At 44.1% G+C, this 24,032-nt stretch overlaps 1 protein-coding gene across 2 annotated transcripts in view; it reads left to right on the forward strand.

The window, feature by feature from the left end:
• The window catches only part of PAQR3 (progestin and adipoQ receptor family member 3), a 341,693-nt gene that overhangs the window by 18,208 nt on the left and 299,453 nt on the right, over positions 1-24,032 (forward strand). For both annotated transcript variants that reach the window (XM_085640956.1, XM_085640955.1), the window contains exon 2: positions 13,468-13,719. In XM_085640956.1, coding sequence (XP_085497082.1) covers positions 13,535-13,719 — 185 coding nt within the window. In that variant the 5' untranslated portion in view covers positions 13,468-13,534. The remainder of the gene's footprint in view (positions 1-13,467; positions 13,720-24,032) is intronic.

The raw sequence follows: 24,032 nt of genomic DNA on the forward strand, positions 1-24,032 counted from the left end.
AATGACTAATAAATGAGTGGCTCCCGTTGCTCATTTATTATATTTAAGGGACTTTTTAAAGAACTTTTTTTGGGTTCCCCAGTGCCCGCTCGGGGAAGCCACACTTTCTTTAAAATTTATTTTTAAATGTTTTATAAGTTTGGAGTGGAGGGGCAGCCCTAAGGTTCCCATGACCCCTGCATCCATACTGGAAGCTGGTATTTTTTTTTTATTAAGTGAGCCCACATTCGGCCAAATGTTCGGGGGCTCCCCACCAACAACCATATTGAGTACCAGTGGGAGCTAGCATTTTTTTTTAAAGTGCGTGTCTCAGTGCCCACCTGGGGCACCCATATGCAGCCAAATAGTTGGAGGCCGCAGGGGTAGCCCCAATGCCCCTACAGTCCCTGACGGCTCCCCAGTCGGCGCCCATTGTGGTACTAGTAGATGCTGGCTCAGTGACTTTGCTCCTGCCCGAGGGAGAGAGACCTATTTAGTAAAGCTGTGTTCCTTGCTCAGGAGAGGGCAGGTAGGATATGCCTGAAGTCTGCCAAACAAGAAACCCGAGTGTCCCAGGGATGTGGTCCTCCTCACACGGCTCGCATCAGGCCTCAGGGGGCAATAACTGGCTTTGGGTGGGGGCCGCATGCCCCCTTCCTAAAAACAAATTGACCTGGGGGGATGGGGGCACCATCACCTCTATGAGCCTTGGGAAAGGGGGGGGGGGGGCTGCACGCCCCTCCCCATCGAAATTCTTGGCTCCAGGGAATGGGGACCCTGGGGCCTAATTAAGCTTAGGGGAGGGGAACTGTGTCCCCCTCCACTTTTATTGAAATGCAGCCTTCTGGGATGGGGTCCCCAGGGCCTAAGAAAAGCTCGCGGAGAGGCACTGCGGGCTCCTCTCCATAAATCAACTGCTGATTCCTGGGTCCTGGCCCACTCTGGTGGGCTTATTTTGAAAGTGGGCAGGAGCCTGTTTTTTTCTCCCTTGGGCTGAGAATCCACGGAGGAATTTTTTTAAAATGTTTTTGGTTTGGGGGTGCACTCTAGGACCCCACCCCCAACCAGACCTAGGAGGAAGGGTACCCTACCCTGCCTCCAATATGTTGTTTTGAGACAGAGTCCCCGAATCCTAATATTGCTGCCATCACATCTTTATTGATGTGGTGGCACTCAATCAGATCTCATCTAGAGGTCTGCTGGCTCTGTGGATCCTCTGCGGCATGAAATATTTATACATTTGAGTTACCTAAGATGGCAGACGCCAATCACCCTGACCATCGGCGTGTTAAACTTACTGCAACCGCGCTACAGGCACGGGGGGAGTAGCAGATATCCACTGCACCTAGCAGTTGGCTCTCCGAGGCTGTGGGCTTATCAGCGGCAGAGTTCTTCAGGGTGCGGCCTTCCCCGCGCGGGAGCCCAGGGCCTAACCCGCGGCTTCCTCATTTACAGGCCTCTACTGCAGGCGTTGGAGCAGATTCGCTTCCACCCCTGTCCACGGAGCGGGTCACCAGCCAGGGTGAGGGTAGGAATTTGCGCCCAGGCTGTGACCAGAGGAGCCTAACGGATGGCGGGCATCTCGTGCCTGGGACCGAGCCGGCCCGGCACAGGAGCGTTCTGGGGGTTGTGGCAGGCTGCCTCGCATCGGGGACTCTGAGACTGAGCGAGAGTGGGAGGACCCCGACCGGGCCTCCGGCTCCTGGCCTGATCGACTGCCTCGTGGTCCCCCACTGCCAAGAGAAGAAGCCGCCCCAGCAGGCCTGTTGAGCCCAGATACTGCAACCCCAGTGGAGGTGAGCCCAGCAAGCGCTTACACGGCATTTGGCTGTGGGGGGGGGGGGGGTCGATCTGGCCCAGGCCCCTCGGCAGGCGTGATGCAAAGGTTAGTGCACGGCTGAGTGTAGCTGCGCTGACGTGGAGAGACTCCATCTGCAATAGGGGGCATTAACCTGACCGGATAGGGACAGCACGGGGGTCGCATCAGGCCCAGGCTGTCCCTCCTCCTGCCACCTACGGATTGGGGGGGTCTTTGTGGCATTACCAGGTTGGGGGGCGGTCGGGCCTAGGTCCCCTCGGTAGATGGCGATCACAGTGATAACCCACACAGCGGACCAGGCTGGATCAGCACGGGGGTCACGTCTTGCCCAAGTTGTTCCCTCCCCCATGCTTGTAACATTTTGGGCTGCAGAAAACCCCCTGTTTCCCATGTGGGGGACGCTCTGTGGGGAGGGACTGCACCGAGCCTCTCCTTAAGGACCCTCACTCTGGATTTGCCACTTACGGCTATGCCATCAGACTACATCGTTGAGCTCTGGGCCGTCCCTTGGACTGTAGCAGGGCCCGCCATTAGGTCCTCCCTCTCCCACACTACACATCACAGCCGCGCCATAAAGTTCTTTGGACCGTCAAGGGGCCACATTGCAAACAGGGCAGGACTAGACCTGTTCGGGTGACGTCTGGGTATCTCTCCTTTGCCCCCCTCGACAGAGCCTGCTGCAGTATGCGGTTGAGGGGGCACTGTACTTTCAGACCTCTCTTGACTCCTGACGATCTTCAGACTGCTGGAGCCCTCTCACAGGGCGTAATCAATTTGGCCCTGGCAATGACGCCTTTGACACTAGTCTGGGCTCACAGAGAACTCACAGGGTTGGTAGCGGCTAACTCGCCTCCCCCTCTCAGTCACAATAATCAGGAACTGTGCACAGTCTGCTCCCTATGCCCAGTGCACTGCAACTAGCTATGGAACGTCTCCGCTTCACGAACTACCAGGGTATTTCGCCCCATGGCGCGGATGAGGGATTCTCCAATAGGGCAGTTAATCCACCAGAGACAAGCCGCCCTGATCTCTCAGCTATTGTATGTCACTCGACTCACTCGTTCGTCCTATGTTTCCAATACCAAAGGGTCTCTAATGTGGTTATTGTGTAAGCTAATGTTATACTAATGTTGTTGTTCAATATGAAATGTCAAAAAGATTCAAACAAAAAAATGATTTAAAAAAATGAAATATTTATACATTTTTAACCTTCATTTTTCAAACACGGCTGAACTGATTTAAACCAAATAACAAAAAGACAGTGTCTTAACCAAGATGTAGCTTTTGCCAAATTTTGTGTATTTCCCATCATCAGTTTTTGTGGTAGGACTTCTTAAACTCTGTGAAAAATGTATGGGGATTTTGAGTTTTTGCCCCCCCCCCCCCCTTATTTTTTCAGCTTATGCTTAACAAATCACCCCTAAGAAAATCTTTTTTGGAAAGCTTTGTGAAGATTCATCAAGTGGTGCTAAAGTTATTAGTGGACCAAAAATGGCATTTCCTATGGAAATGCACAACTACAGGAAAGTGCCCCTTTTCAACATGGTTACCCCCTCGTTTTGCCTGGTATCTGATAGAATTTTGATAGAAGTGCGCTAGGTTTCTGCTATCCAATGTCCCCAGTGCAGATCTCTTTCCCTAAAACTGTACAATTTGTCTCCCATTTGGCAATACCTTTAGACCCCTGTAAGTCCCTAGTAAATGGTTCCTAAGGCAAAGAGGCTAGAGGGTCCCTAAGGGCTGCAGCATGTATTGTATTTACATTTTATTTTAATATATTTTTTATCGTGCCACCGTAAGGGATACCTCAGCCCCAACATGTAAACTGCCACAGCAGGCTGCGTGCCATGGTGCAGATGAAAAGTGAAGATACGACATGGCACACCTCCTGTATCGCCATGCCTGCAGACACTGTATGCAGTATAGATAAGTCGTGGTTCTGGCAGCAGGTGGGTGTGGTGGGCCTGCTCCCACGGCTGCTGCTGCAGCGGGAAACAATGGCCAATAACGGCAGCGCCCGCGTGGGAGGAAGAGGAGGTTGCCTGGCCTCGGGCATTGGCGTGATCATCCAACTCCATGTCCGAGGCACCAGGTAAGCACAACAAGTTGCTTTGCCAAGGCGGGGCCGTCAGTGCTGCTGCAGCCGAGAGGAGGCTGTCCGGCTATAAGGAACTCTGGGAGGCACACCGTTTTAAAAAAATCTGCGCTTTGACCTTTTTTCAACCACACGGCATGCTTGCTAGTTACAGTTTGCAGGACAACTGCTAAGACTTAAGTTATTCATTCATGGGAACCAGCACCGATTTTTCTCCCGAGTTTCGGAAGCGTTGGATACAATGTTGATTGATGTGGGAACGAAAGTTTCTGAACCATCTCACTGACCCCCCTCAACATTGTGTGGCTCAGCTGTAACTTTTTTGCTGGTACACTGTGGGTGATCTTTCTGTTGTGCACTAGAACTCAGTCCTCCGCTTCCCAGCCACAAAACCATTTTAACCTGGCAGCAGTTGAATCGGGTCCACAGAAGAGAACGCAGACTACAACCCCCAGAATGCAGTAGGTTATTAAATGAATCTGCGCTGGTGGAAACACTGAGTCTCTAAAGCCATCTAGCCCTAGTGAGTGTTAACCCTGTGAAATCGTCCACCTCACAGATTGACATTAAGTGCCCTAGCCTCTTTATTTAATGTATTTTAACCCCGTGGCCATGCAGCAAAAAAGTCTCTGCAAAGTATATCATCTGCAAACTTTGCAAGAAGGTGTTCAGCTGGATAAACAGTACAGCATGAGTGTTACTAGCATGTGAAGGCACCCCAGATCTATGCATCCACAAAGTCTTGCTTGGGCAGAGTTAGCTCATGCTGCAGAGCTGGGCAACTTTTCTTGAGTTTCCACCTCCTTTGAATCAGGATATACTGTGTCTGCCCCGGTACGAAGTACTGAAGGAGATAACAGCCTTGCTTATCCTAATAAAGCACTTTTTTGCTGCTTATGTAAGCAGATCCTATTTTCATCTGAGACGAGCAGGGCTGCACAAGACAAGCTTGTCCATGATCACAAATGCCCCCTAGGCAGTAGTTCATTATTTTTATTTTCGGTTGAGTAGATATTTTTTGCACAATTTTCTCCTTTTTGTTTTTAAGATGTTGTTTTTTTCTCCCCCAAGTTGTATCTTTTAGTTCTACCCTATTATAAAATTTTGAAAATACAAAAATAGTTTCAAAAAGTTAGAAAACCTAAAGTATAGATATTATAAAATGGTAACAAAAACAGCTCTTTTCAGAGCTACTCTATAGTTTTATTATCTATGTGATATGTAGTATGTTACCCTTTTTTCCCTTCTTAAATCTCATGGGAGAGGCAGGCAGACAATCCCTCACATTCAGTCCGAGGTGGCAGTGCTGCCTGCTTTACTCTCGTGAGACCATACCAAAATTTGAAAATCTCCTAATAGAAGAAAGGTCATACTGTTTATCAAGTAACTGTGCACCATATAGATAACAGTTGGTCACAACCTATTTTCCTTTTCTAAGATCTACCAATTACATTAATTTTGCCACCCTCCCATTTATTTCTCTCCTTGTATAACTCCTGGTGCTTACTCATTTTGCTGAGCACTCCTCTTGTAACTGAGCTCTGCACTTTGCACCATGGTTCGCCTCTGGATTTTTGGACACCGCTTCATCCACTGGACGAGAGAATATGCCATTAATTGTGGTATTGACAAAAAGTTTAGATTTCCAAACTTGGACATAACTTGAATTGGCCACAGAGGTATGAGATGGCATCATTTGTTACCAATGGTTTAGAGCATTTGGATTGTGAGCACTCAGACCTCATGATAGTCCACTGTTGTGGCAATGACCTAAGTACAAAGCAAACACAAGGAGATGATGGAGTGCTGAAACATTTGGGTTGACTCAATCATCGTTGTTTAGCTTACTTCGCCACCCCAGTTCAGACCCAGCCATATGCAAATCAGTCTTGACCCTGTTCTTCATGGGAACAGTCCACCCCGAACTGCCTAGCCAGGTTTTCCCTGGACCGGAAGCAAGCATCCTGGGACCGGTTTTAGGGTAACACCCCTCATCAGACAGGCTAGCTTGAATTCAGTGGCAAAGTGAGCAAGGGGCCCACGTCTGGGCATGACCTAGGTTTAGTCACATGGGGTTGTGATTGAAATCTAAATGAGGGAGACCTTTTCACAATTGATGTCTCTCTTTTCTCACACTGCCTTTGTATATTCTAATAAATGTCAAAGGCAAAACAGGAAATGGTCAAAAGAGTTTTGTCCTAAGATAGAGAAATCCGGGAAGCATGTCAGTAAAACTGTTTCTGCATTTCATCGTGACCATGGCTTGGGCTCTGTATAATGGCAGCATCCGTTTTGATACGGAGAGTTCTTCATATGCTTCCACATCTTTTCAACCTGGATTCACTGTGACGCTCAGTTACTTACTGCTGAACAACACAATAATCCTGCTTCACTTAATAGGCTCTTTTTTACAGCTTATGTAAGCAAATCATTGTTTCATTAGCTACAAGTAGGCCTGCAGGTGACAAGGTTATGCAGACCCACAAATGACCCCCCAGGCAATAAGAACATAATCACTTCTGCAATTAAGTTTTTTTCCTGCATTTCCACACAGTTATGTTTTCCTGTTTTTCGAAAAGTTATCAACTTTTCTTTTTCTCCGCCTTGTATTTTTGGACATGGTACTTTTTCTTTTTTGCAATCTGGTTTCCATTTTCTTTCTACAAAAAGGCCAAATTACTAGAAAATGTAAACTTACGTACTGGTCAATAATCGATAACTGCGGTTCATCACGATATTCTCTAAACATCTCTACATCTTTTACCCTCAATCTCATATTTACAACTACTGTACCACTACAGTTTCCAAATGTGGCAGTTGTGACCTTGTAGACTGCACAGGTCAAAGTCCCAGTAAATTCCCAGTTTGTTGTGGCCACTCCTGAGTTCTGACTGCCTACATAACTCCATGTACACCTCAATTGTTTCTCAGTAGGAGGGCAACATTATATGTTTTTCTTTTCATCCAAGTATTCAAACTTATATTGTTTTGTAGCTGTAATCACTTTTTTGATCCAAGTATCTTTGTGTAAAGACTTTCCCTTGGTGGTTAATCAATCTCCAACGCTTGTTTTTTCCATACAAAAATCCTTTTGTGTCAATCTCTAAACATCTCTTTTGGCAGACCCAGCCACTAACTTGTTGTTCCTTTCTCCTAAAGAATGCCACACTATCAACCAATGCGTTCTTTATTTCACAATCAAATTATAACATGCCATCAGCCCTGGCTCCATAAATGTTTATGAAGTAACACATCCTCTTGACACACTTTTCCTAACAGTGAGCATGTTGTTTTACTCTAGAGTAGCAATATCTCCACTCAAACATCTTATGGTGTAAAGTATGTGTACAGTAAGGTTTATAAAAACACTAGAGCTTGTATTTACAGATTGCAGATACTTTGTTCTATAATTTGATAAAAACTACCTCTTTTACTTACAACTACATACCGATTGAACAGTTCATTTTTTAACACACTTTACAGTACTTATTATCTCTCTACATTCTAATCTCTACTTCTTAGAAGCTATATTTAGAAATCTACACCCTACTAACAGATTTTCACTCAATAAACCTTGTTTAGAATACTTTTACCAATTACAGTGTACTTATTGACACTTCTCAACAAAGTTCATAAAATATATTAATAAATACCTAACTTGAAGCTGTTTCTTAAATGCAGCTGAAAACGCCAGTATCTTTCAGTTTCAAACAAAGTCACATCTGCTGAACACAACTCAGACTTCCCTCCTCCAAAGCACCAAAGACAATCTGAGCTATCTCTGGCTCTGCAGCCAATCACATCACAGCATTTCCTCAACCGTGTAATGAGAATTATTAACTATTGGATGACCTTGGCCCTTTTTTTGTCCTTCTCCCCATAAGTTCTTGAGATACTCTTGCAGGATCGTAATACACCTAATCACAGGTTCAGCAGTTTTCCATGCAGGTCTCGCAGGATCGAATTAGCCTCATGAAGCAAGCTTCATTCCCTCTTGTGGGACTCTCATAAAATTGCAGCAGTATTGTGGGTAATTAGTAGTATATGGAAAAGACTACCTCTCCAATGACCACTCATTCTTGCATGATGAGTTTGCATACTAGGGTTTGAGGAGGGACTGCCCTCTCCTTTCAAACATCTCTCTCGGATGACTGGTATGCACAGTCTGTTGTGTGGAGGGGCTGGCCTCCCCGCTGAGACCTCTCTCTCAGATGACTGGTGTGCGTAGTAGTGAGTGGGGAGTGACTGACCTCTCCTTTGAGACATCCCTCTGACCTGACAGGTGTGCGTAGTAGGGTGTGTGGATGGACCGGCATCTCCTTTCATATTTCTCTCTCCGATAACAGGTGCGCATAGTAGGGTGTATGGGGAGCGACTAACCTCTTCTTTGAGACCTCTCTCTAGGGTGTGTGGAGACACTGGCCTGTCTGCTCAGACCCGTCTTTGGATGATGGGTGTGCAAAGTATGTAATGGGAAGAGCCTTAACTCTACTCTCAACTCTTCCCATGATGATGTGTGTAAATAGTGGACTGATAAACACCATCTTCACTAAGATTCCTTCCTACAGTTACAAGTGTACTACCTGAGTTTATTCAAAGAACACATACTCCTTTCTTTTTTTCACAATCCTGTGAGAGTGTTGCAAGATTGTAACATTTAAAAAAAAAGTATCCACCTTCAATGCCTCACAGTACTTACGTCGTACAAACGTCCTCCCAGTAACAAACACCGCAATCTGCAATTCTACTAGTAGAGTGTATTGAGAACTCACCTACTCCTTTTTTCTATTCACGATCTAGCGAGAGTCCGGCAAGATCGTAATTCATCATTACAGCAGGGGGACAGTATGCTTTTCTGCTTCCCCCTTATACAGCCTTTTTACTTCATTTCCACAACACTTGCAGTTTATCGCAGTTAACAGTGATGGCGGCCATTTCATTTCCAAAATTCCAACTGCACGCCAACCAGATCGCTTGCTCTCGTAAGGCTCACGGAAGCGTTTACGCTCCTGCGAAAGTGTGACAGCTCACGGGAAAAACAGGCCTCTCACCCAGTCAGTCAGTCAGTCAAACCACTTTATTCGGTTAATAAAAACCATAAAAGTACAACACATACACTTACACAGCACAATCAAAAACCTCTTACAATATAATTAATTAATAAATATCGGCGGCCTAAAAACCATTACAAAATTTTATTTCATTCACACGTAAGAAAACTGGAGTTGCCATCAATGCATATGTGGTAACAAATAACTGTTATACCAGATTAAAAAAACTGTTGACAATTAAAAAGACAGCATTAAAACGGACCTCATTTAATCATACAGGTGTTCTCGAGATGCTTTTTAGGTAGCTTGCAATATTAAATATCTCCCATGGGTTATTCAACATCTGAAGATAAAGAAGAGCAGGTCTGACCTGTATAAAAGCTTTTCCCCTTAAAATTGGCAATAAAAACCTGCTACGAATAATCCTCTAATGATCGCAAATCATTAAAAAGTGCATTGTATCCTGGGTTGAGAAATTGTCACAGGTACAAGGGCCCAAATTGCACGCCCTACTCCAGCCAAACGGTTCGGCTAATAAAAATTAAGCTGGTTAAAACAAAAACTAGTTAAAAGTAGACGATGGAAGGGCTTGGTGACAATTGTCATATAGGGTTCAATCTGAGGACAACCCAGATCTTCTTTTCCTATTTTGTCTGGGAAATTGAAGAGGTCTGGTCGCCCCAATTTATGTAGGCGTTGCTTAACATATTGAAGCCACGGAATACGGCTGACTCGTTCCATGGAGAGACAGTCTCTGATAATCTCACCCAATCACAGGCCTCCATCTTTTAATTTATGCTCTTGCAGAACACCCATGAGGCTCTAGCATGCCCAACTGTCCAAATATCTTTAATTTTCAGACCCTTACTATCTCAAAAACCACTGAACAAATGTTAACCAAATCACAAAAAGCATAATCTGAGGACCAAGATCTACTTTCCTGCTAAATTTGGTGTAATTCCGTTCAGCAGTTTTTGCTGTAGACTTGTCTAAAGGATCTATGGAAAATGCACAGGGATTTTGTATTTGGGGCCCCCCTTTTTTGTTCTTACCACCCCCCCGAACCCGCCCCCTCCACTTGACAGATTTTCCTGAAAGTTTCCAGGAAGAAGCTGATGCCGATTAACTTCTTTTTTTAGAAAGTTTTATGAAGATTCGTCAAATGGAGCTAAAGTTATTAGCAAACCAAAAAAGGCTCTGGCTTTGGAAAATTAGAGCTCTCTATACTTACCTAGTGGCGACCGCCAAAATAAATATATATATATATCTATCATAATCTTAATTCGTCTGGGAGCTATAAAAGAGCAAATAAACATATTTACTAAGTAAAACACATAAAATTTAAATAGGAAAATTGGCCTAGAAGGAGTCAATTGTCAACTGTGCGAGTTGGGATATAGTTCAATACAAACAATACAGTTAATTAGCGTCAATGAACGTTTAGCTAAAAATCAGTGCAACCAGTGTTTTCTTAGGCTTTTTGAAGCAGCAAACGATATAGATGCATTGACTTTCTTGACCAGGTCAATAAAGTGCATATGCTACTATGAGAATCAGGCAAGCAATACAAACATAAAACAATTAATTACCATCAGTTAAAGTTTAGCTGAAAATAGATACCAGTACTTTCATGGAGCACATTAAAACATCAGAAAATATACATATACTAGCTTTCTAGCTCAAGGCAATAAAGTGCAGGTACTACCATAAGATGGGATCAATTGAGGGACCCAGACGCTTGACAAACACAGGCAGAATTTAACAGGCACATCTTTTGCCTGGCCCTCATCATTGATTGCAAATATTGTGATACAGCAAAGACCATATTTTGCCTCGTGTCGAATTTCAATAATCAAAGTGCCTCAATATATTGTCTAATTCGCAAATTCTGACACAGCAGAACCAACCACTTTCTCCCTTTCGGGTAGGCTGGGCAGTAGAACAGGCTGTGAGCTTCAGTTTCCTTGATATCACGACAAGAGAGGCAAGCCCACCTGGCTAGATCACCTGTCCAAGCCCACCTATTGGTAAAAGAAGAAAGGGGTAATGTGCAATTTCCGAATTGTAGGTAAAGCTTCTGGGTGCCGCTGGCTCAATCTCATGTAGAAACCGCTCCCCCCAGAAGGCATCCTTCACCAAAAGGAAGGCATCTGTCGGGGTCCCAAAGGAGGGTTATGCCTGTATTAGGCTTTGTCTATACTGACCATAGTTACTCCTGATGGTTAGCTTGTTAATGGACAGAGCTGATGATGGGTCATCCCTCAGTATCCCCTTACCTGACTTTTTGAGGGTTTCTCTGACATACTTGATCCATGGTATATTGGTAGAACCAGGGAGGCCCAGGATCTCTTCCAACCCTTGGCGATAGGAGAGAAGGTCAGGAGTGGCCCAAATCCTCCTCCAGTAGAGGATTAGTCTCATGCCTATCCTTTCAGAAATTGACCTCCAACCCATATCAAGTCTAAGGGAGAGTAAAAGGGTGCTGACGTGGAGATTCAGCAATTTGCGCAAAAAGCTATTTTCTGCAACTACTAGGGCAGCAGAGTCCTTGTGCCCCCAGAGCTCTACATCATATAGGCAACACCCTGAGGCTGCTGTTTGTAGATTTGTAGTGCTGGAAGGTTTGGGATTTACGATGCATTTTGACCCCCCAGTGTGTTGCTCTAATTTGCGGTGGGACCTGAAGTTGTAGTGGGCCCAACATCAAGGGGACATCTATGACCATGTTCAGATATTGTAGGAGACTACAGAAGACCTTCACTGGTGGTCATTGGACTGAGATTGGGTCAGCAGTAGACCCCTCTTCCTTCCCTAACCAGAGTTGATCAGTGGTGATCAATGCCTAGCTTCTGGGTTGGGGTGGCCATCTGGGAGAGATGTCCGAGACCTCTGGGCTCCAGAGAAGTCCTCACTCTGTCATGTCCTTTAGGATAGTACTGTCATATATGCCCTCGTTTACATACATTGTCCCATCCACGACAATAACGGTTCAGAACAGATGACCTTTTACCTAGTAATTTGCCCATGTCACTTTGACACCAGGCTCTTAGTAGTTTATCATAATCCCTGTACCTGATGAACATAAACTTGTCCTCAGGCACTGCGTAATTATTCTGCATAAGGGTCACCACTTTTTTCATCCTTGGCCAACTGGCCCGCTGTGCATGATCGCATTTGTTTGAAAAAACATTTATGATTGTTTTCAAAACATTTATGATTATTTTCAAAATATAGCGATTGTAGAAGGAACCCTGTAGTGACCACTCTAGTATATAAGACCCTTATTTTCCCCTGGAAAGTAGAGGAGAATTCCTTTTACGCTGACACGGGGTCCTGCATGCTGAATCTTCGACACGCAGCAGTTTGACATCCCTTGAGGGGTGTCATCCTCGGAGCAGAGACGGGGTCCTTCATTATCTAGCATCAGGTGTGGGGGTTGGTTCTTCCCCAGGGGATTCTTGGATATATACATACATATATTCACGCTACACCTACATATCTAGGCTAGGTACATTTAGGCAAATTATGTAGGGCGCACATTATAGGAGTATGCAAGTGCTATTGTCTTATCTGAACTGTATATGTTCATCTTCTTAGCACTATGGTAGAAATGTATCTACTGTTTACCATATTGGTACCTGCGATTTCTTTTGTATGCTTCTGTCTCCTGTTTGTCACAGCAAATATGTTTTACACAAGACTGACGCTAGACCAATAAATACTTATTGAAACGTCCTAATCGCCATCCTGTGTATTTTCTGAGAATAAGTAAGCATGAGTGTCTGAGCGGAAAGTACTGTATGGTTATCCACGATCCCTGAGGAATCGGGGTTGTCCTGTTCAGCGGTTGCCAAAAACTACCTACATCACTGTAAGATACAGGGGGATGGTAGTGGCACCGTAGGGCTAGCTGGTCTAACGGCTGACCTATCCTGTGCGGGTGTCCGGAAGCAGTTTGGACACCAAGCCCTCAGTCATCCAAAATTCGCAGGTCCTGGGGAGTCCTAGGAACTACACTACGGCTCCTTATTCAACTTCTGGAGCTGAGGACCATCCACTTGGTGTTGAAAGCCTTCCTTCCTTCCATCCATTAAAGAGAGGCTGGTACAAGTACCCACGTACAACACTACTGCCATGTTGTACTACAACAAAGTAGGTGGTAATAAACACCTTCCCTCATCTAGTATTGATGTTTTATTTTTAGTATGGGCAGTGGGGGTCTTAGAGACGCATTTGTTTCGCTGCCTCTAGTAATCCCACTGTAAATCCTGTAAATTTGGCTTTAGGGGAGTATCAACAATAGCTTCAACTGGTACAGGTTTAAATGAAGTATTGACAGCAGCAGGGGATACAGCTTTGGTTGGTGGAGGGTAGAGGTAAGGGGGTGGTGGGATTGGTTGATATATACATGAACCTGAAGGAAGGGTTGTTACTAGGAATGTGGTATGATGACTTATTCTGAATTAACAGGCATATAATATTAAATCTTATCAAAATCAATTCTTTTTTTGTTTGCTTTGCAGAAATGTATCTACATCGTTTACATTTTTACTTCGGTTTTCTTGCTCTTTGAGTAGTAGTTTCAACAACATGCATCAGAAGACACAGAAGAGCTCTCATTACATTGAGCTTGGCAGTTATCAGTATTGGCCTGTTATAGTCCCACGAGGAATTCGCTTATATACCTATGAACAAATTCCTGTGTACCTCAAGGACAATCCTTACATTACTGATGGGTACAGAGCTTACCTTCCTTCTCGGCTGTGCTTAAAAAGGTAAAGTCAACTCCTTTTTGTGTATATAAGTATGTAAATCAGTAGATTTTATATTGTAGACAAGCACAATAACCCAAGAGAAAATAATCCATTACTGTCTGAGCAATGTTTACTAGCTGTTCTGATTGTTTTTAAGCAAATATACATATTGAATACTGAATATAAAAGGAGCAAATACAGTAAAACGTCTTTGACCCATTTAGAGAGGGACAGGAAAAGACATTCTGATTATGCTGTATGAAAACATGCAATCCAAATGTATGAAGGAAAAAGCAATTCTGCACCATTTCGCTTACTATGCTGTTTTTAAAACTGAGAGAGGCAGAGCTTGTAGCTCAGATCTCCTTATTACTCTCCAATGATCTTAATATTGATTTGATGAAAGTCTGTTTTTCTACACAAGTTTGACTGATAATCTTCTTCCGTATCTACTTTTGTGTATTTTCTTTTTCCTGTGTGGTATAGCATTTCATTTCCTTAGGCTTCTTAGTTTTGTGTTACAGGTTTTCTTTGTAAGACATGCTTTGCCAGTCTTATGAATTTAGCTCTGGCAAGAACCCCCTCTGTCACACTTTCTACCCAATCGTGATTCTGGCAGCCTTTTACATTAAAGCCTTACCTGGAGAGGCCTAATACCATACATGTGCCGAGAAACAAGTTTGGAATCTATGGCATGCACTTGTTCTCAATCATGTACTTTTCTGGCCGAATTGTATCCCACGGTCATTCTCTTTTCCTTTCTGGTTTTCTTCTGTTTGGCAGTTGTATTGTGAGATCCATGTTTGTGTGTTTCTTTTACAGTGACGTGGTGACAACAGACTAGCACTAACTGTTTTTGTTGTTAGCCTCTTCCTGGTTACGTGTTAAATAGCAAAGCTTGCTAAAATGTGTTCTCTACCTACAGCAGTCACTTCCTGAGTGGGGCTATAGACTTAGCACTGTAACCACTTAAGTGCACTAAACTGTAATGCAGAGAATGTGAACAGTTTGTAAAGTGGTATGGAGTGCAGTGGTTTAGAGTAGAGTGGTGTATAGTAGACTGGAGCACAATGAAATAGTGCAGAGTGGAGTAGATTGGCATTGAAATAGCGTAGAGTAGATTGTTTCAGAGTAGAGTGAAGTGGTGTAGACTGGAGTGGTGCAAGGTAGAGTGCAGTGGGATAGAGTAGTGGCATAGAGTGGAGTGGTACAGAGTAGCATGCAGTGGGGTAGAGTGGAGTGGTGCAGAGGGGAGTGGCCTGGACTGGACTAGTGTAGAGTGCATTGGCAAAGAGTGCAGTGGTGCATAGTAGAGTGCATTGACAAAGAGTGCAGTGGTGCATAGTAGAGTCGAGTGCGTTGGCATAGAGTGGTGTAGAGTAGAGAGACGTAGTGCGCATTGGCGTAGAGTGCATTGGCGTAGAGTGATGTAGAGTGCAGTGGCACAGAGTAGTGTTGGGGTGTGTATTGATGCAGAGCGCAGTGGCGTAGAGAGCAGTGACATAGAGTACAGTGGTGCAGTGTGCAATAGAGTTGCGTAGAGTGCAATGGTGTAGAGTCGTGGGGTAGAGCCTTGTAGAGTATAGTGGCATACAGTGTGGTGGTGCAGAGTAGATTGGCGTATTGAGCAGTGGTGTAGAGTGTATTTCTTAATAAAGTGGTGTAGAGTACAGCTGCATAGAATAGAGTGGCGTAGAGTAGAGTGGCATTGAGTAGATTATTTCAGAGTACATTGGAGTGGTGTAGTGTGCAGTGGCATAGAGTAGATTAAAGTGACTTGGGGTGAATTGGTGTAGAGCGCAGTGGCATAGAGTGGAGCAAAACAGTAGAGTGGCATAGAGGATCGTGGTGTACAGCGCATTGGCGTAGAATGCAGTAGATTGGTGCAGGGTAGAGTCAGTGGCATAGCGTGCAGTGGCATAAAGTAGAGTGGTGCAGAGTAGAGTTCAGTGACTTAGTGTAGAGTGGCATAGAGTTCAGAGACAGTGCTGTGTCCAGAGTAGACTGTCGTAGAAAGAAGTGGTGTTTAGTAGAGTGACGTTGAGTTCAGTGGCGTACGGTGCAGAGTAGGGTGGGGTAGAGAGCAGTGGCGCAGTGTAGAATGCAGTGGTGTGGAGTATAGTGGCGTATAGTGCAGTGTATATTGGTGTCGAGTGAATTTGTTTTGAGTCAAGTGGTATAGAGTGGGTTGGTGTAGAGTGGAGTGGCCTAGACTGGTCTAAAGTGAAGTAGTGTAGAGTGTCATTTTTGCGCAACGAGGTCTGATTATACGGCACACTAATTTTGATGTGATTTGTAATAAAAGGGCTTATCAAGGTCCGCTATTACTAAAGGGACCTCATATTTTCCATTACTTCAGTCCAAGGGTATACACTCAGCAGCCCTTTATTTCTGGGCTTGGACTTCGTGCAATATAGACACGAGACAGATAAGTTGCAGCTTCCTTTGCCACTGCATTGAGGAAGTTTAACTCGGGAATCAAATAAGTCCTTACTTTTTGGTTGGGTCGGCACATTAGAGGACATATAGACTTGTGCTCAATCCTGATTGGACATAGACTTGAAAAAGTCCCATTGTAGGGACGCAACATGTGTCAGCTTAAGGAACTACATTCTCAACACTTATGTAATGTTTTTGTAAAATGATGTAATCAAAGTGGTGATATTGTTGCATTCTTGCTTATAACCACCAATAAGTGCAAATCTTTTCTACTGCTACATTTGAAAGTTTCAGATATTTTTTTCCGAAGTGTACATGCAAGTTGTTATACACACCTAGACATGGTATATGGACTATATCTAGATATTTGTATGCCTTATAGTATACACATCTGAAGAGTGCTCCACTATTTTCTGTTTCGAATGTGCTTGGGTGGAGAAATTCATTTTCTCTAATATCTATATACACCATTGTTGATTAACATTTTTCTGTTACTACTCCAAAAGCAGAGATGTGCGACAGTTATACCATTGTTGCCTTTTTGTACAAAGATAGAGTGGATTGATGCAGGGTCGAGTGGAGTGGTGCCGGATAGAGTTCAGTGGGATGATGTGGCGTGGCATGATGCAGAGTAGCGTGGGGTGGCGCGGTGCAGAGTAACGTGAAATGGCGCGGAGCTGAGTAGCGTGGAACACATTAGAGTGAAGTGAAGCACATTAGAGTGGAGCAGAGTAGAGTGGAGCAGAGCAGAGTGCAGTGGTGCAGAGCAGAGTCCAGTGACCGTGTGGAGTGGTGTAGTGTTGAGTGGCGCAGAGTAGAGTGCATTGGCATGGAGTGGTGTAGTGGTGAGTGGGGTAAAGTGGAGTATGCATGGTGTGGTAGTGCACTACCACTACAGACAGCAGATCTTAATTTGAAATGATCTTTACATTTGCACAGATATACTTTTTTGCTGATAAAAGTATACAGCGCACAAAGGATAATGTGTGCAAATTTCATCCCCTAGTGTATTGATTTATTTTGATCATATTAAAATATTTATTTCCATCACCTTTCAGAATTACCCAAAATGTTCTTCATTAGTGCTGTCCAGATTCGGATATATTCTGAAATATCTGTACAGTTAATTTACAGACATTTAAATGTTGTTGTGTACTAGAATTGTTTTTTACATCGTACAGCTTCCCTCCAGCACATCCATGCTAACCAGCATAATTTTCATATAAATCCTCTCACTTTGAAGTCTGAGAAAGAAAAGTAAACACCAAGCTCCCTCCGAAGATGCACAGCAAATGTGACAAGATAAGAACAAGATTTAAAGACCTTTTTACAGAATAAGGGTACTGGTGGAAGAACACAGTACATATGGTATGGGCCGCGGAAGGGACAAGCTCAAGCTTGACAACCTAAAACAAATAAAACCAGCAAATGGAAAGCAAGCAAATGTGAGTTACAAAACACAAAGCCAATGGTAAGCAATGGGCAAAATGCTTTCTCAGGGAAGCTTTCCGAATGTCTCTAAGATGTCATTAACAAACCAGATGTGCTGTCGGTAGACTTTGATCTTAAAAGGAGAAAAAATGGTGGGGCAGCCTGGCCATGTAATGTTTCTGCCCAAACCCCCTCCCTCCTACCTGATCTGAGGGGTAGGAGGGGTCTGGGAATAATGTTTCAAAATAAATAAATGGGGAGGTCACATGCAGTAATTCATTTATCAACCATGACTGTGATTCTGCAATCTGACTGATCCGCCTGCTGAAATTGTTGTCCGAGTCAGCCCAGTTTCTTTAAGTGATGCGGTGGGATCCTTTTGGCTTCTCGACAGGTACGAGGGTTTATCTCTCTATAGCCTTCCTTAAAGCATGAAATTGTCCTTTTATACAAAAGTCTTTTAAATAAGCGTAACTTTATCAATTTTTGACAGTTTTAGGATCTCATTGAAAATATTGGCCATTTTTGGCCTGATACACGAAGATTGGTGCTTCGTCCTCAATGTATACCACTGAGATCCGTAGAGGTGATAGTGTTTGCCTCGTGTTTTTCTCCTCTTTTTATTATATTTTTGCACAAGATGTCTGACTTTTTACACAATCTTTAGAGAATCTTTGGGTATCATGTTCTGTTTTATTTTCTCATCACTCTTTCTGATTTTTCCATCACATATTCGGTGTTGAGCACAAACACAATACATTTTTTATATCGTCAACCCATGTATATATTTCATTTTTGTAGAAAAGAAAGTGGACACCCGCATATTTGAAGTCCTTTGTCCTGAATATGACACCTAAAGTACTCTTGGGTCGAAACGCCATCGACGCATAAAAACGTGGCATAATTAAGAGAGGACACAATTGTTATTTGTGTTCTGTTAATTGTTGTTTTTCCGCCACTGTTTGTTCAGTTTACACTTGTCTATGTTTCTGACTTTATCATTGTTTGTGCAACTTTCTAAGCGCCCTTATTTCAGGTTGTATTGTATTGTATTTATATTAAACACTTTTTGAAATTCCTTATGTACCTGGTTATTGCGAAATTAAGTCAGTATAGTTTTTTTCTTTCCTTTGCACAATTCCTTCTTTTTTACACTATTTGTCTTATAGTCTGCTATTTTAGCTCATGAACCACTGTTTGGAACATAATAGATAGTACATGTCTGCTTTGAGCCATTTGGTCATATTCCCAGCCCTAAGACCCAACAGTCTTTTGTCCCATAGGGTGAAGATTGGACTAGTTGCCTCTAATCTGCGCCTGTGGGGGGCAGAAAGCCCACTGGATGATCGGGATACTAAAAACAAATGGGGTGGGGCTGACCTGTCCTGTGATCTGTCCCACCCCCACCCCTACCCTTAATGCCCCAACATTTTTTCTCCAAACCCCAAGCATCCCCATTCCCATGGCCAGCGAGAGGGCATTTTGATTCTTTGGGGCGTAGTTTTGATATAAGGGCCAGCAGTCGGGTTAAATCCAAATTTCCTCTCACTTGCCATACTGAATGGCTGCACTATTCAGGCTCTGGATCAGCTGGCTACTAAGGAACCTTATGAACTCTGGGCATTTCTTGCGACACAGTTGAATCCAGAGTGTTGTGGCTGGTGTGGATCTTACTACGTTTTCTCACCTAGAATGTCCTGCAGATCTAAAACTATGGCTAAAATCATGTGTTTTCCTTTCATTTTTCTGAGGGAATGTTCCAGAATATGTGGGTATCCACAAAATTGCTACCACCAGCTATCCCGACATTTTCTAATAAAAATGGTACCGCACTTGCAGGGCATTCTGGGTACGAAATCCTGGTGCGAGCCACATGTTACACCACCCTAGAGTCCCCTGGGTGTCTAGTTTTTAGAAATGTGTGTTTGGAATGTTTCCTTGGGTGGCAGTCGAGCATGTGCCTAAATACCCCACTCGCCCAAATACCACATCCACCTACATCGCCAGAATTGATAAATTTTCAAGGCGAAAACTTGATGTCTTCCCGTTGTATTTTGGGGCCTTTGCTGTTGCAGGCGATGGATCCAAACACTTGAGTGAGTTTCTGTTTTTATTTGGGGAAGTGTGAGAAAACACAATTGTAGAACATTTCTAATTCTCAATTGAATTTCTCTTAATTTTTGACTTCCTAATGGAAGTCAGTGTTCAAGAAAATACATTTTGAAAAATGCCCTCTTAACACATATTGGTATGGATAACCACAAATTCAAAGTTGTATAAATAACCACTATACCTAAACTCTGTATCTTGGGTGCGGTTCACAAATACAAAAAAAAATGTATACCCATTTCTAATTCATTCGATTTGACCATATAAACTGAAGCATATTCAATGCATACACAAGAATCACTAAGTTTCAGCTCAATTGTTGGGCATGGGCATCACACGTTTTTGCACAACCAACAAACACAGTATATATTTGCAACCAGACAGGTCTGCCAGGTCCACCAGTATGTTACTTTTGTAAATCAGTCATTGAGGCATAAATTTACCATAAAAATGTGTTAAATATCCACATTTTTCCTACATATTTTCTTCATTTCTTGATTTAATTGATTAGTTTGTTTCGGTAAGCCATGTGAGAGCTACACAAATGACCCCTTGCTGAATTATGAATGTTGTCTCCTTCCTGGGTTCACACTTGGGTCACATACGTTTCCTCCACAATCTATAAGTAGGCAGAAAACCACAAAAAATATATAACTGTGGTTAAATATTTTTTTTTACAACTTGACTGGTTCATTAAATTTCCACAAACCATTGGTGCCTTTTGATTTTCCCAACAAGTTTGGAAAAAAAGGAAAGACATTTGGTCTGGATACCTTTGGGGGGGGGAAAAGTTTGAAGCTTTACAGACATCAAAAAAGGGCTGAGCCTGGGAAGAAGGGGATAGGGGGAACCTCTGCAGTTAAAGGGGTAAAATACTTTCTAAGAATCTCAGAATGCTAATTGCTGCTGGTGCAGTATATTTGCTATTTTTCCGCAGAACTCTCTCTTGTAGATCCGTTCTTTTTTGATTTAACATTATTATTGACTTTTAATACAGACCTCATCAACTTGTTCGGTGTATGAGAGCATTACAAGTTACTATTACATCCAGACATTTCATTTAAGTGCTACAACATACATGTACCAGTATGTCTTGGAATAGTAGTTTTTCCTCATATGACAAATAACTGCAAGTTACTGTTTATTTAAAAACAATCTAGCTACCTTCCACGTATCCTCTTATGGTTTTGTGTACATCCTCTTGCCTTGTAGAATGTGAATTCTGCCAGTGAGCATCTATCCTTTCATGTCAACCATTCCTGTATTGGTGATGCTATTCTAGAACTCCACTATTTAGCTATTTCTTTTTTTACAACTACTAGTCCTATTCCTGTCATTGAGCATTGCCCTTTTGTATCTCCTCCTTTTTACATCATTCCCAAGAGTGTCATTTTGGGCTAGAGAGAGTTAGTTGCCATCTCTTTTCTTTCTTAAAGTTCTTATGGGTACACAGTCCCATATAACATAGACATATTTTTCAAGGAGGCCCTACATCTTGAACTTTTACGCAATTTACTCCTTCCACAGTTGCTCTGGATCTGCAGCCAACACATGCTATGAATGGAGTATGTTACTTACCATGTAAACATATATTTGTAGAGTGTAGTGCTGCAGATTCACATGCACCCTCCCGCCTCCTAGGCAGGCATTAGATGGTGACAAATATACACACAAGTACGACATGTTCAACAGCGACGCTAACTTTGCAGACTGTCTTCGCTCCCTGTTTGGCAGGGGAAAAACATTATCTAATAAAGAAGCCGTTGAACATGCGTAGTACCTCGAGGGAGAGGAGAGACAAATCATGACGCCGATCATAAAACTTCTTTGAGGAAAAACCACTTGTAGATTCTGTGTGTATGCATAGCTTGTAATCTGCAGCACTACACGCAATGTACAGATGCTTACAGGGTAAGTAACATTCTCCTTATTGGCTTTATCATCGCTTTCCTATACCAATCCAATTACCACTAGCCTCATCGATCGTCACTCGCCTTATAGCAAGTCGTGTAGCTTCTATACTGCACAGAAGGCTCCCTCTTCTAAGGGTTATGTTATGTTATGTTATGTTATTTATTCTTTTATATAGCGCACGGCTACTCAAAAAGAGTGTCCCGGCGCTTTTAGAAAAGGAGGGCTGCAACACAATAACATAACACCGTTAAAAAAAAAAAAAAAAAAAAGAACCAAATGCCAAACAAATACGTGCAGGAAAAACAGACTACTGGGTAAACAACCAGGTTTTAAGGCCTTTTCTAAAGGCTAGTAGGTTGGTAGCTTCCCGTAGAGTGAATGGCAGAGAGTTCCACAACTGTGGCGCCAGAAGTCCAAAAGAGCGGCCTCCCAGGCGAGTTCTCTTCACACGCGGAACAACCGCCAAAAACAGGGATTCCGACCTCAAAGACCGGGTCGGCTGATAGAAGACCAGTCTCTTTTGAAGATACTTTGCTCCCACCGCGTGGAGAGCTTTATAGGCCAGAGTCAGAGCCTTGAAAACGATCCGTTTCCGGATCGGGAGCCAATGCAAAGTTTTCAACAGGCCCGATACACTGGCCCGTCTATTTAATCCAAAAATAGCTCTCGCAGCCGCGTTCTGCACCACTTGAAGCCTCTGCAGCAAATACTCTGGCAGGCCCAGGTAAAGAATGTTAGAATAATCCAACCTGGACCCGATCAGAGCCTGCACTGTCAGTTTCCTATGCTCCTCAGACAGCAGGGGAAGAAACCTCCGCAGCATCCTAAGGATGCCGAAGCAAGTGCCCGACACCCCGAGGATCTGGGATTTCAATGTTAGCCCCTTATCCATCTTGACCCCCAGATTCTTGGCGACTTGGGAGGAGCAAGACGGGGGAAACATATTAAACGGCCACCAGGCCTGCCAGTCTGGCTCTGCATCGCACCCAAAGAAGAGTACCTCAGATTTATCGGAATTGCACTTGAGGCTGTTCAGTTGGAACCATTGAAAAACAGCCCCAAGGCAATCCCGGATACTCTCTCCGTCAAAGTCTCCTCCTCTCTTACACGAGAAGAGGAGCTGGGTGTCGTCGGCATAGGATACGATCTGGGCCCCATACGACTCCACCAATGCCGCCAACGGGGTCATGAAGATGTTGAATAGGGTCGGGCTCAAGATAGAGCCCTGTGGGACCCCGACTCCCAGAGGCGGCATCACGGTGGAATCTGGCGATGCCCAGACCGTTTGCCGGCGGCCGGCTAGAAAGGAAGAAAACCAGCCGAGCACCGTCCCCCGCAGACCTATCTCAAAGAGTCTAGCGAGAAGGCCCTCATGGGGGACGGTGTCGAACGCCGCCGACAAGTCCAACATCACCAGCATGGCTTTGCCCCCCGAGTCCAGAACCCCTTTAATGGTTTCTGAGACCTCCAGGAGCGCAGTCTCTGTGCTGTGATGGGGACGAAAACCCGACTGGGTGGCGTGCAAGATCTCGTTGGTCTCAAGAAAATTGGAAAGCACTACCTGAACGTGCTTTTCCAAAATCTTCGTGAGAGCCGGCAGCAGAGAGATGGGCCTATAATTGACCGGGGCCTTCGGGTCTAGGCCTGGCTTTTTGAGCAATGGAATCACCATAGCCTACTTCCAAGCATACGGGACCACTCCCTGACTCAGCGAAAGATTTAACAGCGGGTTTACCAGTGGATTGATCACCTCCGCAACTTTCGCTAAAAATTTAGCAGGGCATGGGTCGAGGGGCGAGCCCGATTTAAGGTTGCTCATTAGCGCTAAAGAGTCAAGGGCAGAGAGCGGAGGAAACACACTCAGCGTCACACCCGGCCAAGCTCGCAGGGATAAAATGGCCTCAGGATTAGTCTGGCCCATGGGCCCAGGCGATAAGAAAGAATCCTGTATACGTTGGATCTTGCTCGTAAAAAAATCAGCAAGGTCCGAAGCCCAGCTACCAGACGGTTTTTCGTCCGAGGAGTTAGACCATGGGGAAATAAATTCTCTCACAATGGAGAAGATCTCCTTGCAGGAGTTAGAAGCCGCTTCTATTCTCCTGGCTAGATATGCTTTTTTTTCCAGGCGAATGTCCCGGTGATAGGCCTTGACCACCGTTTTATAGGTCAGCTTGGCTGCAGTATCATATTGTGCCCGCCAAGCTCTCTCGGCCACCTTACACTGCTGGCGCATAGCCGACAGTGCTGTGGTAAACCAAGGCGCAGAGACCCGTTTCGGTGTCAGGCGGGGTGTCAGAACCGGGGCAAGATCATTCAGCCTGTCTGAGAGCCAAGCTTGCAGGGTCTCCAAGTCCCTATCCAGATCACTAGATAGGGAACATGGATGATCCACAGCAGCCTGGGCCAGCATCTCTGGGGTCACACGATGATATGCCCTATGG

Source organism: Triturus cristatus, chromosome 2_2, assembly GCF_964204655.1.
Source record: "Triturus cristatus chromosome 2_2, aTriCri1.1, whole genome shotgun sequence".
NCBI lineage: Eukaryota > Metazoa > Chordata > Amphibia > Caudata > Salamandridae > Triturus > Triturus cristatus.